We start from the raw sequence: 18439 nt of genomic DNA, 5'->3' as shown, positions 1-18439 counted from the left end.
CTCAAGTTCAATTGTCTGCAATTTTCCTTTTAGATTAAAATAATAAATAAATCCTGCTTTGTGTGGGGCTTTAATGAATCCCAGAGTTGAAGAGGTGGGCTCTGTCAAGTTGCCAGCCTTCAACCAACGAGCCAGCCTGCCTGAGATTCTAACACATGTAGAAGAATTTCATTAACATGGGTTTAATTAGCAAGCCTAGTGTCCCATGGTGCTTTAATTGCAATTTCAGATGCATCCCACCTGCTAAGAATAAAATTCTGGCAAAACACAGGATGCCAGCAAAACACCATAATCTGGCAGAAAAACAGTCACATTTGAAAATGATTACCTGATTAATGATTACCTTACAAACTATTGGCAGAGAATGCCCGGAAAATATCCTTCTGCTCATCTAAATGGAAATAATAGTGGATTTGTGTTACTAACAAGTTGGATTTAAAAACATTACAGTTTGTACAAAACTGTCAAGTCCCAGTTATTAAAATGAATGCTTACAAATATTTTGCTACACTTTACGACCTATTATATTTCATCGTGGGTGTATACCTCAATGACAGCTTTTTTGATGTCAGATTTGGGATGCGTTATGAACAGTTGTCTTCTCTGCGGGTGACTGTAAAGTCATCAATTGTGCAACACGAATGCAATAAACTGTTATTTCAAATGCTGTGATTATGTATAATCATTGTTAGTCCACAGTGTGATTGCCATGGAAACCCAACTTGGTTGTTCTCTCAACTTTACTCGTAACAGAAAAGAGGAAAAAAAAGTGGTGTATTAAGGCAGAAAAGTCATAAAAGTTCATGACATGTTCCTGAAATTTGAGCAGTTGCACAAATATTAAAAAGTTTGACAGTCGTGGCTCAGACTGTTAAACTTTTCCCATTAATGCAGACATATTGCTAAAAAAATAATCAGTCCACTGCAGGGTAAAAAGTGCCCTGCAGAAAATGGATACAGTGCTTCTAAGCGAATAAGTCATTTTTAAAAAGCAGCCAAAAATTTTAAGCACAACGTACCTTCCTTCAGGAGGTCGGTGATGTCGGCCTGGTACTTGTTCCCAACACGGATCTCCCCCTTATCAGCCAGCAGGGTCTTCTGCTGAGGGTCGTATACCAGCGAGTAGAAGAAGGCATCCTGGGAAATACAGATGACAGGAAGGTGTGAGGATGCAATGAAAGGAACAGGAAGCGGGATGGGCGAGCGGAGAGGCGAAAGAGTGGGGTGTATCAGTTGGTCTGCGTGCGTGTGTGTTTGTGTCTGTGTATTTCCCCCCTCTCCTAGTCTCTCGTCTCCTCATTACAGTACGTGAAAAGAACATTCTAGGTCAACACGTTGAATAATTCATCTGGAAACAAGAATCTTTAACTCATAAGATTCTTACTCTCCTCTTCTCTCTCTCTCACTCACACACTCACACACTCTCACACACACACACACACACACACACACACACACTGAAATCTAAAACCTAATTACAGTTGAGACTCCATCATGACCACATACCTCTCTGTCCAGGTAGGACTTCAGGGCTTCTGTCTCGTTCAGCAGCGTCACACAGCACTTTCCCCTGAAGGATGTAAGAAACACAGTTAAGGAAGAAGTGAGAGAAAAAGAAAGAAGAAAAAAATTAAGAAAGACACAGGAGGAAGTCATAGAGGAGAAAAGTATGAGCCAATATTTGACATGTGAAACATTGAAAAGCAGACGGGGCTTAAAGTCCATGGGATTTTAAGTGGTTATGTAAGTGCAAGATGAAAGCTGCTCTCTGGTCCAAACTCCTCTGCAAGAGAAATGTAGGATACAGCTCAGAATCTCCAATGATGGTATTGATTCAGGTCCAGTTTGCCCAGCTTGGTTTTTTGGAGTTTTTTTGGGATAAATCCTGGTCCCGTGTGTTGACACCAACAGCACTCATCCCTGTCCCCAAACTGCTACAGTCTGAACTGGGATTATTTACCAGCTAATTAGTCATACCTCTCTAGCCTGAAGCAAATACGATTTGGCAGGGTAATAAACTCAAGCACACTGTGTAACCTCACCACACACTGTTAAGTTAGAAAACTTAATCAAGCTTGAATTCTCACTAAACAAACTGCTCATCAGAGCATTTTTATTCGAGCAGATGTCAGTTTGCTCTTCTTGTGATTTCAGGAATGTCAAGTAATAATATGCTAATGATTAGGTAGGTTTGCCTCGAGCTTACTGATGAGCAGAGGTAGGTTTATATCTAGAAACAGCTTTCTGTTGACATTTACTGCTCAGCGTGTACCCTGCATATGAGTGGATTACTTTGTGTCTGTCTTTCTCGCCAGCACAGCTTCACGTATAGCAGGCAATGTGACATCAAGGAAATTGCAGTATTTGCATCAAAAAGCATGAATACACATTATAACAGTATAAATGAGTCCATGCAATGCATGTAAATAAAAAATTGCAACATGGAAATGGGAATAATCAGAAGAAATTTGCAAATATTTGTTGTACTGTAGGTCTTAACATTATGATGCCATCAAGATTCGCTTTTTAGTATTCGAAAATTATCTTATTAATCAATGCAAACAACGTAAACTGCATTAGTGATGTGAATAAGTCCACCTTTCCTACACTTGATCTAAATTTCCTACTTAAGCAAAAGGTGATTCACAGTCAATAATGCTGCAATCCATCTAAATTTTAGGGTCGAGTTACACAGGCCCAGAGACCAGTTACCAATCATCTGGCAAATCACTCGACATGGGGGAAAAACAAATGTTCCTCAATCTGGTCCAAGTGGTTGCTGACCTACACTGGCTGCAAAAAGGTGCTGCACCAAAAACCTCCGTGTGATTTCTGCGGTCGCTAGCAGACTGCTGCAGTCGCACAAGAGCAGTCTCCAGCAATCACTTGCAGCCACTGGAGGTATACACATTTTTTATCCCCCTCACAACTGGTGGTTGCCAGATGGTTACTAACCGGTCTCTAGGCCTGCGTAACTGAGGTGTTAATCAGCCTAAATTTTTACTCATTTACAGTATCAATGCTACATTAAGCCACTGCTCATTAGCTGAAAATTTCTAACCACTACCAATTTTTATTAACCCCCTATTGGCTTGAAGCCAACACAGAAAAACGACAAAGCATTCATCCATGATAGTATTCATAAAAAAAAGACAACAAAACAAAAAATGAGCTGCCATTTTTTCATCTTGTTATTACCATAAATTTATAACTACTTTTTCTAAAAACAAGTCGGTTCTGTCTGTCTTGTTTTCTCTTCACCGACCCCGTACCGTCTAGGAAAATTTCATCAGAAATGTTCTGTTTGGAGAAAAAGTTGGGTTTGTTGAATCAACTGTAACCCAAAAGATTTGGATGAAAAGATGAAGAAACATTTAGTGAACAGAACTTCAGTCACAGCATGAGATGGGTATTTGAAACCAAAATAGAATGTCAAGTAGGTGGGTGGGTTTAGAAGTTGCACAAGCAAGTCCCACAAAAAGAAGGTAAATAAAGCATCTAGTCCTGTGACACAAATGAAGTGTACCTGATGTGTGTGGCTGGTAAAGACTCCAGCTGGCGAGAAAGGAAGAGCTCTCTGTGTCTGAGCTGGTGTTTCTGTTTCTCCGGGAGATCCCGCATCTCTGGATTCTCCATCTCCTCCTCCAGCTCCCCTAGGTGAAGAAAAAGAAAAGAAAAAAGGAGGAGGAGTGTCAAACATAAGTACTTTAGATGAGGCAGAACGATGAAGTCCATAAGCGGGGGGGGAAAAAAGTGAGAATGGCAAGTGAATCGGCTGAAGCCACACACTCCACACAGAGGATGCACATTTGATGAGCTGCAACGATGGAGCCCCCAAGGACAGGGAGAGCTGTGCATATATACAGATATTTTACATAAAGTGGTATGAATCAAACAGGATGTCAAGTGGACTGAGATCACTTGGCTCAGCTCTACAAAAAGTGAAGTAAAAGGCCCAATCCAGCCTTTGAGGGTGTAAGGTAGCACAGAGTGACACAGTTTAATGTGCTATTGTTGGTAGTTATTCCTGCTATAATACAATCAGAAATCTAATCAAAATATAATCAAGAATCAATAAAATCCAATAAGAAAATCACTACAATGATAAATATTTAAATCTTTCAACCCAGACTGTCTTTGTGTGTGTGCACTCGTTCTGTGCAGCCGCGACCTTGAGCTCTGTTTGTGTGCGTAAGGAGTTAGCCTAAACAATCGTCTGAGTGACAGAAAAGTGGAGCAGGCAGAGAGACAGATGCAGAAAAGGGTTTGGATTTTATTGTGCACGAATAGCAGAAGAAGTAATTTTTAAGTCTATTTCACCTCAAATCCTGCAACATCCCAGGTATCGCTGTTACCTTAGGACTGTTCATGCTTTTAATGCCCTTCTGATATGCTGTTTGTTATGTCCTGTATTTTTAAGCAAAAAAATGTAATTCAAAAGTTAAGAGCATGAGAAAAGTTACAGAAAATATACACCTGTAAAGAGATTCTGATGTTAAATCTTTGATGTCAATATAGAACAGAAACACAAAAGGGTTTTTTGTTTGTTTTGAAATTTGAAGCCATCCATAAATGATCAATAAAACAGTCCAAACATATGCAGTTAGTGGGGTTGGGTTAACAGGTGATACTAAGCTGGCCATAGGTGTGAATGTGAGCGTGAATGGTTTCGTAATCTCCGTGTTAGCCCTGTGAGACTGGCAACCTGTCCAAGGTGTACACCCTGCCTCTTGCCCTATGGCAGCTGGATAGGCTCCAGCCCTCCTGCAACTCTGAACTGGATAAGTGGAAGAAGACTGGTGGATGCATACATGGATGGACATTGTTTCAATTGCATTTTTGAATATTAAGATAAGTTTCCAAAACAATTTGTTGGGTTTAAAAATCTTCAAAAAAAAATTTGTACTGCAACTTTTGTACTACACTTGCAAAAAGATAAAGTATTCCAGGATATATATATATATACACACACACAAAAAATACATAATTTTTAAAATTCCCTCTCCCACTAAAAACACAAGGTCCAGATAAGCAAAATCAATGCTTTGGAATGTTTCTGGGTTCAAACCTGCTGGGCAACTGGTGTCTGCCTGTTTGGGATTCTAAATTGGCCATAGGTGTGAGCTAGGGGTGGGCGATAGAAACGATATACGATAGAAACGATATCGTATACCGGTGGCGCCAGTGTCCGGCAGCCTCGCCTCTGTCAGTGCACCCCAGGGTGGCTGTGGCTACAATGTAGCTTGCCGTAATGCTCTGACAATCCATCAAGCAGTGCGGCTAACCAAAGTTGTACTAAAACATTTTTTAACAGATTTCTGCACGCCCAAATCGGTTCGAGGTCAGTAAGCACAACCAGAATTCATACATAAGGCACACTCTAGATTTTTGAGAAAATTCAAGGATTTTAAGTGTGCTTTATAGTGTGGAAAATACGTTATACAGAAGAAAAGAATATATCGTGATATATATCGTTACCGCACATGCTTCAAATTATATTGCGATATGAATTTTAGGCCATATCGCCCAGCCCTAGTGTGAGCATGATCATAAATGATTGTCTGTCTCTCTGTGTTAGCCTGCTATCCTCCCCAGGGTAAACCTTGTCTCTAACCAAATGTCAAATAGGACATGCTCCAGCCTCTCCCATGACCCTGAATTAGATAATAGGTTAAGAAACTGACTGAATGGATGGCTGACTGGATAAAAGAACGGCTGGGTTGTATATTTCCCAGAACACAACCAATAAAATCTTTCTGTTAGTCTCTCTCACCTTGTTACCGTTATTTTTAAGACTTGATAAAAGCCCTTTTTTTTTTTCTTTTTTTTTTTTTTAAATCACAGAAGACATTTATTTAACTGTTCTCACAAATTGGATAGTATATTGACTGACTAATAAGCTGAACTTGAGGTGTACAATTCAGGAGTTACACTTTAGTTGCGTGCTGCTGATTGAGCTAATTTCTCTTGAGTCAGAAGCTGAGCTCAAAGATTTGTCTTCTATTAGTTGTTATCTCTCTCCCCCTCGCTCTCCCTCTCACTCTCTCCCTCATGTTTGCATGTAGAAAAAGCAAAAATCAAAGGGCACCAGGTGAGATGAAGGGGAAGGAAAAAAAAAAGAGAAAAGAATAGTTCTAGTAAAGAGGTCCAAGAATGACTGGACAGAGAGATTGCTGAAGAGATGTCTGCCTGTTTAAGTGAGCCATGTATCTGAGTCATCCTTTAGTAAAAGATTGAGCCATGGCTAGTGGGTTAGTACATTTCCAATATTAATTCCTATTCCCATGGATGTGGATGAATGAGGGAAACGCAGAGGGAAAAGGAGACGAGATGGATGGTAAAATAAACAGAGACAGAAAACAGTAGAGAAGAGCACAGGAGAAAAATGTGACAAAAGTGATAAAGAGAATGGGAGCTTAAGATGTAGGCCGAGCAACATAAACACATCGAGGAAACGAGAGAGGGGTAGAAGGGGAGCAATAGAGAAATCAGCAGGGAGAGCCGGAGTGAGAGAGTGAGGAAGGAGGCCGATGAGAGAGCAGAAGTGAAACGAAGAGCGGGAGAGCAGTCAGTACGTGCTCCAATTCATTTGGAGTTTCATTAGAGGAAGCGAGACAGAAAGAGGGAGACAGGGAGCAGAACAAAAGCAATCAAGGGATTTTCAGGAGAAGAGATGTGTGGCCAAAATCAATAAGTACTCCATCTCTCCCTCACTCTGCCCAGCACTCAGCACCCAGCAGACACACTATCAATGCCCAGGCAGAGCAACGCAGAGGCACGCACACACACTCACACACAGCGTTCACCATCTTCTTCCATGTGAAGGCAGGAAAATATGGACCAAGATCCAAACAGGAAAAGTACCAGAGATTAACCTGAGAGATGTTTTGTGAATCTCATTTCTATAAAGATATTGTACTGATGTTCCCAGCAGTTACCATGAATCAGATGTTAAAAACTGGAAGTACACGTCGGTTGTCCTTTACAAGACATTGCTCTGGCAATTAAAAAATAAATAAATAAATCAAACTTATATTGTGAAAATAAAGTTGTGTTGAATATCAGTGAAACTGGCTTTACTGTGATGCAAAAGTATGCATAGAAAATATTTAAGAGTAAATCAATGTTTTGGGTATTTTTTTTTTGGACAGTAAATACATTTAAAACTAGTAATTAGACTCAGTGTTACCTCTGATTGAATATAGCAATAAAGTACTGTTACTAGAATGGATGAAGAAAGAAAGAAAGAAAGCAAAGTGAGGAAACAGAGGAATTATATACAATAAGATCCAAAGCCGGAGTACTTTAATTAACCCCTGATCCTCCAGGATATATTACTGCTCATTTTATCTGTCTCTCAATAATATCCCATTATATAAACAAATATAGCCACAATTAGTCCCAGTTGACCTAAAAAACATACATGTGAAGTATATAAGAGGATTTCTTACACTAAAGAATATCTGGAGTTGTGGGGTATTATTCTAATGTCAAAATAGGCCTTATTAGAAGGAAAGGAATAAGGATGCAGAATAAGAGATTAGATTTGAGGTTTGAGTTGGTAGGGGGAAAAAAATGTGAAGCCCTGTCAAAGACCAGGAGTTCTGTTGGAGACTAAAAACCTGAAACTTTGTATGCCTTTAAATAAGAAAAAAAAAGCCTAAATAAATTAAATTTGGCTGTTGTCCCCTTTGAGGTCGTCTCCTTTTGCACTCTTGAACCACTTCGAGCATTCCTGCCAATTTAGGATCACAGTGGACTCACAAAGCCTGCCTGTATTTAATGCCTACCTCCCTGTTTGTGTTTTGTGAAACTGTTCCCTGTAATAGATTACTGGTGAATTTACCGATGGTGACCTTCATGTTATCCAGATTGACCTTGAAGAAAATGTATGTTTCTTGATTTTACAATATAAATAGTATTTGCTTGACTTCAAAGCTAAGTCTCAATATGTGGGTGTGAGTGTTTGGATGTGTGTTACTCTGCTTCTGCATCCCCATATCTATTACTTCATACACACACACACTCTAGCAGGATTATGTAGTGGTCCATCAGCAGGGCTGGTCCTTCCAGCTGGCCCCTGGCTGTGAGTCCTTGAGAAGCAATTCAACTCCCCAACCTCAGTCCTCCTCCTCGGAGCCAATCTCCTGGCAGTGCACCCACACCATACTCTACAAATTGCCTCTCCATCTCACCTGTCCCAGCCAATTATCAATTATTGATGAATGGGTCGCCTTACTGTGTTGAGATGGTGAGAGGAGAGGAGAGAGCAGGCTTCAGGGCAAGTTGAGGAGGTGAGGAAAGCATAGCTGATTGGTGTTAACTTAACCAACTGACTACATCTTTATGAAACAGACCACTTTTTATGATATACTGAACTGCAAACAGCTGCAGAGAGGCTCATGTAATTACTAAAATACCACTGGTAAACCTCTTATAACCAACCCATCATATCCATGACTATTAAGTTTAAAAAATGAAACTTTATTTAATTAACTGAATTTAAATTTCAGTCATAATCCAAATTTCAAAGGTTGGAGGCTGTCTAAAATAACAGACATCAATGACTTGCAGAGCTATTAAATCCGTATTGACAGCAGAAAAAAGAAAATTAAGAAAATGTAACATGTTCGGAACAAAATGCTTCTGGGGGCGGGGCAACAAAAGAATGGAAAAGTGGTACTCAAAAGGAATGTGTGGTGGAGTATTTTGCAAATAAGTAGGTTTGTAGGGAAAAGGTCAGTAAGACTGGTTATAAAAAGTCTTATTGAGGGACAGACTTTCGTAGAGGTAAAGGTGAACAAAGGTTCCTTAATCTGCCAAAAAGGAAAAAAATTGATCTGCAAAATTGTGGAAGAAATTTCTGAGCTATGTTCCTCCATGTAATACTGTGAAAACTTGGAATATCTCATCATCAACAATACATAATGTCATCAAAGGTTTCCAGGAATCTGGAGAAATCTCTGTGCACAAGGCTGATAATCATTACTGGATACTCGTGACCTTCGGGCCCTAAGACAGCACTGCATTAAAAAACAGCCATGATTCTGTCACAGAAATCCCTGCATGGGCTCAGAAACACTTCCTGAAATCATGGTCTGTGAACACAGTTTGGCATGTCATTCACAAATGCAGTTTAAAGTTCTATCAATGCTAAAAAGGAACCATGTGTGAACACGATCCAGAAATGCTGTGGTGTTCTGTGGCCCAAAGCTCACTTACAATGGACTGACGCAAAGTGAAAAACTATGAAGCAGAATCCAGGTGCTGAACTAAGAACTCTCTCTGAGCCTTAAGATACCTCCACACACATACCTTTGCAGACATCCAACAGTGGCCTGGTACAAGGTACACTAATCTTAGCCCAACTCCATCATTCTTCACATCACATCACCCTTATCCTGCCTCATGTCCTCCTCTGCCTCCTCATTAACTCAAATCACTAATAAAGTTCTATTTACAGTTACAGTAAAAGTTCAACAAAGGCCTGTTTTGATCAATATAATATATATATATAACAATTACTCACCAAAACTCACCAAAATAATTCTGATTATGGTTTTGGCAATGAACCAAATGCCCAACATTAAACTGAGATGATATTTTCTACACTTATCTAACTGCCCTGTCCTCCATTAGCCGTTTACTTTTAAAATGTGATATTAATTAACTTGGGCTGCGGCTGTTGATTATTTCAATAATCACTGGATATAACGTCTGTCAAAATAACAAAATCCTTTCATTTCATTTACATACCATCCTAAAACCAGATTTATTTTTTTTCTTAAATAAAATAAGGTATACATATATTCTAAACTAAGGCATTGGGGGGGGAGAGCCTTTGTCTTCTTAAAAGACTTTCTAACATTAAAATAAGGCAAAAAGGCAACTCACAATATTGTATTTTGGTGTGTGTTCATGAGTATTTGTGTCTTCATGTTTAAGTGTACCAGTGAGTGACTTTGTGTGTCTATAAGCCTTTAAGCATGTGGTAGCTTCATCTGACCGTTCTCAGAACTGAGGACTGCCATGTGCTCTTAAGAAGCGCCTCCTGCTGCAGAAAGCAGAGGTTGTGATGGTGTAGATGTTAATAATTAATGTTAATAATAATTCAGTGTCCTGAGTAACAGCACCAGGTCATTGGCTCAGAGTTTTACTGTGAAATTCAGTTTAATTCAATTCAATTTTATTTATATATCGCCAAATCACAACAAAAGTCGCCTCAAGGCGCTTCATAGATACAGAGAAAAACCCAACAATCATATGACCCCCTATGAGCAAACACTTTGGCGACAGTGGGAAGGAAAAACTCCCTTTTAACAAGAAGAAACCTCCGGCAGAACCAGGCTCAGGGAGGGGCGGTCATCTGCTGCGACCAGTTGGGGTGAGAGAAGGAAGACAGGATAAAAGACATGCTGTGGAAGAGAGACAGAGGTTAATAAAAGATATGATTCAATGCAGAGAGGTCTGTTAACACATAGTGAGTGAGAAAGGTGACTGGAAAGGAAAAACTCAATGCATCATGGGAATCCCCGGCAGCCTACGTCTATTGCAGCATAACTAAGGGAGGATTCAGGGTCACCTGGTCCAGCCCTAACTATATGCTTTAGCAAAAAGGAAAGTTTTAAGCCTAATCTTAAAAGTAGAGATAGTGTCTGTCTCCCGAATCCAAACTGGAAGCTGGTTCCACAGAAGAGGGGCCTGAAAACTGAAGGCTGTCCCTCCCATTCTACTTTTAAATACTCTAGGAACAACAAGTAAGCCTGCAGAGCGAGAGCAAAGTGCTCTAATAGGGTGATATGGTACTACAAGGTCATTAAGATAAGATGGGGCCTGATTATTTAAGACCTTGTATGTGAGGAGCAGGGTTTTGAATTCAATTCTGGATTTAACAGGAAGCCAATGAAGGGAAGCCAAAACAGGAGAAATCTGCTCTCTCTTTCTAGTCCCTGTCAGTACTCTTGCTGCAGCATTTTGGATTAGTTGAAGGCTTTTCAGGGAGTTTTTTGGACATCCTGATAATAACGAATTACAGTAGTCCAGCCTGGAAGTAATAAATGCATGAACTAGTTTTTCAGCGTCACTCTGAGACAGGATATTTCTAACTTTAGAGATGTTGCGCAAATGGAAGAGAGCAGTCTTACATATTTGTTTAATATGTGCGTTGAAGGACATATCCTGGTCAAAAATGACTCCAAGGTTCCTCACAGCGTTACTGGAGGCCAAGGTAATGCCATCCAGAGTAAGAATCTGGTTAGATACCATATTTCTAAGCTTTTCAGGGCCGAGTACAGTAACCTCAGTTTTATCTGAATTAAGAAGCAGAAAGTTAGCAGCCATCCAGGTCTTTATGTCTTCAAGACATTCCTGCAGTTTAACTAATTGGTGTGTGTTATCTGGCTTCATGGATAGATAGAGCTGGTTGTCATCTGCATAGCAGTGAAAATTTATTCGATGTCTTCTAATGATGCTGCCAAAGGGAAGCATGTATAATGTAAACAGTATTGGTCCTAGCACCAAACCCTGTGGAACTCCATAATTAACCTCAGTGTGTGAAGAGGACTCTCCATTTACATGTACAAATTGTAGTCTATTAGATAGATATGATACAAACCACTGGAGTGCAGTACCTGTAATACCTACAGCATGTTCTAATCGCTCTAATAGGATATTATGGTCGACAGTATCGAACGCTGCACTAAGGTCTAGCAGGACAAGCACAGAGATGAGTCCACTGTCAGAGGCCATATAAAGGTCGTTTGTAACCTTCACTAAAGCTGTTTCTGTGCTGTGATGAGTTCTGAAAGCTGACTGAAACTCTTCAAATAACCCATTCCTCTGCAGATGATCTGTTAGCTGTTTGACAACTACTCTTTCAAGGATGTTTGATATGAAAGGAAGGTTGGAGATTGGCCTATAAGTAGCTAAGACTGCTGGGTCTAGAGATGGCTTTTTGAGTAAAGGTTTAACTACAGCCAGCTTGAAGGCCTGTGGTACATAGCCGATTATTAGAGATAGGTTGATCATATTTAAGATCGAAGAATTAATGAAAGGATTTCTTTGAGCAGTTTTGTAGGAATGGGGTGTAAAAGACACGTTGATGGTTTGGAGGAAGTAATTATTGAAGTTAACTCAGAAAGATCAATTGGAGAAAATGAGTCTAACTTAATATCAGTGGTACTAAGAGTAGCTGTAGATAATATTACATCTGTGGGATGATTATTGGTAATTTTTCCTCTAATTATAAAAATTTTATTGGTGAAGAAGTTCATGAAGTCATTACTAGTTAACATTAAAGGGATGGTTGGCTCAAAAGTGCTCTGACTTTTTGTCAGCCTGGCTACAGTGCTGAAGAGAAACCTGGGGTTGTTCTTATTGTCTTCAATCAGTGATGAATAGTAAGATGTTCGGGCTTTGCGGAGGGCTTTCTTATAAAGCAGCAAACTATTTCTCCAGGCTAAATGATGATCCTCTAAATTTGTGACACGCCATTTCCTCTCCAGCTTACGAGTCATCTGCTTTAGGGTACGTGTTTGAGAATTATACCACGGAGTCAGGTACTTCTGATTAGAGACCTTAGTTTTCACTGGAGCTACAGTATCCAGAGTCGTACGTAGTGAGGAAGTAAAATTATTAACAAGATGATCGACCTCTGTTGGAGTAGCGTTCAGATAGCTGCTCTGCTCTGTGTTGGTACAGGGCATTGAAGATGATAACAGTGGGTGGATTATATTCTTAAACTTAGTTACAGCGCTTTCAGAAAGACATCTACTGTGACAAAGTCTACTCTCCACTGCTGTGTAATCAATTATTGTAAAATGTAAATGTTATCAGGAAATGATCAGACGGGAGAGGGTTTTCAGGAAACACTGTTAAAAGTTCAGTTTCTATGCCATATGTTAAAACAAGGTCTAGAGCAGACCATCCCAAAGTGTGGGGCCCGCAGGGGGGGGCGCGGGACGACAAAACGCTTGGACACTGCTAGCATGGGCGTATACAGAAACGCAAAGCAGGAGATGAAGCATAGCTGAATATGTTTCCAAACCAACTTCATTCTAAGCCAAAGACTAGAAAATATGGTGAAGCATATCTTCCCTTTGGCTTCACCTGCACAAGTGCCAAGGTAGGTCTCCCCTGCAGGATTGCTTTTCCCTTCGTCGGGAGCAGCGCTGGTCTGTTTAAATCACGGACAAACAGTATGCCACATCTGTGATTTTTAGTTCACAAACACTTCTTGTAATGACTAACGACTCCTGACATTTTGGAGATGTTAGCTCTTTATACAGTAAAGTTACAGCGGGATACAAATAATGTCAGGCTGATCCTGCCACGATTTGTGATCTGAAAACTGTATTGATAGCAATGTTGAATATTTTTACACAGGAAAAAAAACAACTACACGTAAAATAATCACATCGTGACGCCTCTGCCTTTGTAAATGAAGGGACATTAACTTCGTGTGTATGTAAGCGTGTAAAACCTGCAGATAGTCAGATTAACAGTATTTTGTCTCCATCTGCCATTCTGCAATTCATCTCATGTAAACAATAACGTGGCGCACAGCGTGCCATGAAAAAAGGCACATACCTTTGACGTTGCGTGGCGAACTCTGTATTCCTCGTCCACATGTAAACTCAAAAAAGGAGTTTTTAAAAAAAAAAAATCTCAGTTTTCGGTGAGTCCAAACACCGTTTACTTGTGGACGAAACAGCTGCGTTTTCAAAAATACATCTGAAAAGTCTGAGAAATCAGACAAACTCTGTGTAAGGCCAAGGTGGACGATAGAAACCAGTCTTACTTGTTATCATCTGAGTTTTACAGCTGGGGTGGGCAAGGCTAAGCATCAGGCTTTCTAATGAATTAAAAGTCTGTCTTTGTCTTTCATTAATTAATAGGCTGGTGTGAAAAATTGCTGCCACACCGCCCCCTCGGCCTGTGCTTCGAGATTTCTGGTAGTTAGAATGGCTCGGGGGTGTTGATTCATTTAAACTAACATAATCATCCTGCTGCAACCAGGTTTCTGTAAGGCAGAGTAAATTGATTTGTTGATCAATTATTAAGTCATGTACTAACAGAGACTTGGAGGAGAGAGAGACCTAATATTTAACCCTCTGGGGTCCAGGGTATAATTGGCCGTTTTTGACTACTTTTGATTTTACCTCTATATTTCACCTTTAAAATATGTTTTTCTTGCCTTGTTTGGTATCATTATTTTCTGCACAATCTCAAATATCTGAAATTTGAGTTATTTTTTCATTTTGGTATACTATATTATCACAGTTGATCTAAATTAGGACAAAAAATTCAAAATTTGAGTAGAAAAAAGTTAGATTTTTTACTGTAAAACCCACAAACATGTTTAACGAATCAATTTCATAACTTGAAATGCAAATAGAAATTGTACATTTCTAAAAATCTAAAAAGTTTTGCAAACAAAGTTATATGGTACTATTTACCTAAAAATGCAGCCAAGGCCTCAGGCATTTTTTATATAACCATTTAAATCTATTTACAGAACAATCAGGTGTGCTGCATCAAATAAGAAGGCACACAAATTATTTGTGCCAGTCCAAAAAATGTAGTTTGTGTTCAGTATAAGACAGAGTAGAACACCAAAGGCCTAAACCCTACAGGTCTGACAGCAGGAGGTGGATCAGTCCTGTTTTCCATGTGGGAACAGCGTTTACACTGGAATCTGCCTTTGACGGCTTTTTTTGAGCAAATATGAAATTCAGCAGTATAACTGACACACAATACAAAACAATAACTACACAGCACACTAACTACAGCCTCCAAACACGCTAAACGTCACTAATGTCTCACATATGAAAACTCGCTCTCTCTCTCGTTCTTTCGCTCACCTGCTTTCCGTCAGGGGTGTCACTCCTAAAAATCTTCCCCTTCTTCCTAAACCACCAAGTGTCACATGTTGCCAAATCATTTTTTTGATTGGCTGACATGGTAAACTAACACCAATAGGGAAGGGGTATTTTTTTCTTTTTTCACACACAAGTAGAGAGTGTTTGCTAGCGATGTCTGTAGAAAACGCTGTTTTTACCGTCCTTCCCGCTGTAAACACCACTGTTTTGTTCAGAAAAAAAACGTGTATTTTTCATCATAACTGGTTTTACGTAGCCCATCGACACAATTCAAAAACTGGTATATAGTTTGAAGTCCGCACTTTCGACCCAAGTTGAAACGGAGACTCTGACTCGCTGCATCTTGTAGTTGTGTCGTCTTAAATTGGTCATGTGATTTTGACGCGCCAGCGCGTCTGGCGACCCCAGAGGGTTAACAATCCACATTTCACTGTTTCACTCTTTGGTTCAGATGTGGATACTGTATTGTTCTTTCTTTGTGATTTTTTATGTTTAAGTTGTTTGATGCTGGTTTTTAGTTTGTTTTTTGTATTTTTGGGAGCTGACACAGTCTCTATGGAGATGGGGGTTTTTTTTGGGGGGGGGGGGGGTAGCAGGATGAGAGAAGCTGCAGAGAGGCGTGTAAAACTGCAACTCTGCTTCCTGGTCCCAACTCTGGATAGTCATATTTTGGTGGGTTTAATAAATTTGTCCATATTTCTAGAAATGAGAGTTGCTCCATCCAAAGTGGGATGGATGCCGTCTCTCCTAACAAGACCAGGTTTCCTCCAGAAGGTTTGCCAATTATCTATGAAGCCCACATCGTTTCCGGGACACCACTCAGACAGCCAGCAATTTAAGGAGAACATGCAGCTGAACATGCACTCCTGGTCTGATTGGGGAGGGGACCAGAGAAAACTACAGAGTCCGACATTGTTTTGACAAAGTTGCACACCGATTCAATATTGATTTTAGTGACCTCCGATTGGCGTAACCGGGTGTCATTACTGCCGAAGTGAATTATGATTCACGTTGTCATTACTGCCGTAATATATTAGTATATATTAAAAATATATACTTTCAATGGCCTGTGGAAAAAAACATTATTTAACTTTATTATCTTTATATAATAGGTCTGCTGAATAATGTTACAAAACCCTTGAAATAAAAGTGTACACCCCATATCCCCCTTTAGATTTTGCTTTTCTTCTTTGCTTTTCTTCACTTTGGAGCTTTTTGAACAGTTGTTTTTTTCCCAGTAAAGATTTTAAAGTTGATTCCAATTGCAAGTGCTGTTTTTTCCCTCCACCTGAGCTCACTGTCTCAGTAACAGCTCCGCCTCTTTAGTCTACACTATTTGTGTGTAGACAGACTCCACATTAAACAATGACAGCATTGTCACTGCTGTTGCTGTATTTCAGTTTTTTGTTGAGAAACCTGGGGCCTACTTGTGCTCAATGTTGTACTACTTTATGTTCATACATGTGTTCCCAAAAAAAAATCTATTTTTATTTGCAAATGTGGGTGAAACCCTCACGCTTACATGGTGAGCTGCTCTACAACATCTTTTTGCAATCTAGTCATTCAAGTTACTTGAATTTTTGCTATTGTTGTTAACTGCTACTACAAAAATAGCAGTAACCACACCTAAACTCCCACCACATGATCAATGACTAGACACAGCATTTTATGTGCTGCGTAACACCCATTTCAAATAAATCTTGAGATAGACATCTTTAGATCTGCCTCGTCATAGGTTAAGATGAACAAGAAAAAGTACTGTGATTTTGAACGCCTTTCCCACTCACTCAAGCGCACGATCAAGATGATGTTCCCACCCCCCGTTTTACAGCACAGTCCAAGTAAGAGTAACAACAACAACACAGTCAGCTGAAGGAAAAAAAAAAAAAAAGAAAGAAAGAAAGAAAGGAAGAAGACGACATCGCAGTGTTGGAGTGCCGATCATTTTTTTGTGCCGGTTGCATAACGGTTACAATGGGCTCCAGAATGCATTCACTCAAGTTCTGCTTGTGCATTGTTTTGTTTTTTCCCCCTCAAACCACAAAAATCATCCTGGATGTTGTTCAGTCGTTGCAGCAGACCACATTTTATCCCTATAGCTCAAGGAAAGGGTTAAGGATACAACAGACAAGTGTTCTACAGTGAATGAAGAGATTCAGAAATTCAAGCACATGTAACTACCAAGAGACATAAGAAGCAAATCCCCATGTACATTGTTTTAAATTATGTGGTTTGACTGGTTAATGTTCATTTGACTCTGGCTGGAAGGAAAAACCACAAAAGTGCCTTTACAGTCACAAAATAATAAATCATGTCTTCTAGAGACTCAAGCCATGACTGCAACATGGAGGCCCCCCCTTCTCACATTTCAAAGGCTTAGGAACAAGTGATGCATGTATGTGAGCTTAAGATGTACCATTTGAATAAGGTACGTACAGCGCTGCATATAGATTGACCTTCTTCCAGTAAAATAAACTATTAAAATGACTAGAATAACTTATTCAATCAGATGTTGAGAAAGAAAAATATGCCATGAACAATACATCGATCCACTTTAGGGTCACAAGGGGTTGGAGACTATTTCACCTGACTCTAGGTTAGAGGTCAAGTAAACCATGTACAGCACACCAGCCCATCACAAAGCTAATATAGAGAAACATGCAATCATTCAAGCTTATATCCACACCTAAAGCCAATACAGAATTAGCAGTTCACCTAACAAGGATGTCTTTAGACTGTGTGCCCAAATACAGTACACCTAGCCAATAGGTTCCAACCCAGAATCTTCTCACTGCGCCACCCGTTTAAACGTGGTCACATGTTTAAGATCATTTCTACAGCAGTGCAGTAGACACGGTGAACAGTGTCTTTCAAACTGCTATGCAGTGTCAATAGCATATCTAAAGACTACCAGCTTTTGTAGGAAACATAAGGAAGTAGGAAACAGAATTAGAATAATCTGGCTGTTGCTGTGTGTGCAAAAGTTTGAATAGCTGACGAAATGCAGTTTTGGCAGATATTTCTTTTCGTGCGTGCTTGTAAATACATGCAGAAAACAAGGTCATTAAAAATAAAAAGCAGTTATGTTCATTCCAGAGGCATATCTTTCAGCAACAAACAGTAAACCACTTGAACCAGGTTGAAGAAAAAGGAGATACGAATTTAATTTCATAGGTTTTCATTTATTTGTTTACAGCATATTGAAAATGACTGCTACCTGCATTATTCTGCAAAATCCATATGGTATACAACCATCTGTACAGCTACATGTCAGCATTTCATGAAGGCAAAAAGAATAAATATTCCTATAGACTATACACTTTTTCATAAAATATACATTTCTTTTGTTTATTATTTGCTTACAGTAGGTAACGTGCGAGTCCTGCAGTGGGTTAAGTCACTGCTGTACAAAGAAACAAGCCAAAAACAGTCTGAATAGCTACAGTTGATCAGGCTATTACTCACAGTAAAAGCTTATGACTTTCTAACTGTGTAAGTGACGATGTGCAAACTCCTATACCATGCACTTAGTTATTCGACATTAAAACATAATAAAAAGA

At 39.6% G+C, this 18439-nt stretch overlaps 1 protein-coding gene across 2 annotated transcripts in view; it reads right to left on the bottom strand.

The window, feature by feature from the left end:
- mta1 (metastasis associated 1) overlaps window positions 1-18439 on the bottom strand; it is a 48099-nt gene that overhangs the window by 11576 nt on the left and 18084 nt on the right. For both annotated transcript variants that reach the window (XM_026151730.2, XM_026151731.2), the window contains exons 4-6: window positions 3527-3653; window positions 1507-1570; window positions 1020-1137 (exon numbers count right to left, since the gene is read on the bottom strand). In XM_026151730.2, coding sequence (XP_026007515.2) covers window positions 1020-1137; window positions 1507-1570; window positions 3527-3653 — 309 coding nt within the window. The remainder of the gene's footprint in view (window positions 1-1019; window positions 1138-1506; window positions 1571-3526; window positions 3654-18439) is intronic.

Source organism: Astatotilapia calliptera, chromosome 19, assembly GCF_964374335.1.
Source record: "Astatotilapia calliptera chromosome 19, fAstCal68.1, whole genome shotgun sequence".
In the NCBI taxonomy this organism is placed as follows: domain Eukaryota; kingdom Metazoa; phylum Chordata; class Actinopteri; order Cichliformes; family Cichlidae; genus Astatotilapia; species Astatotilapia calliptera.
This window is presented reverse-complemented; position numbering and strand designations above follow the sequence as displayed.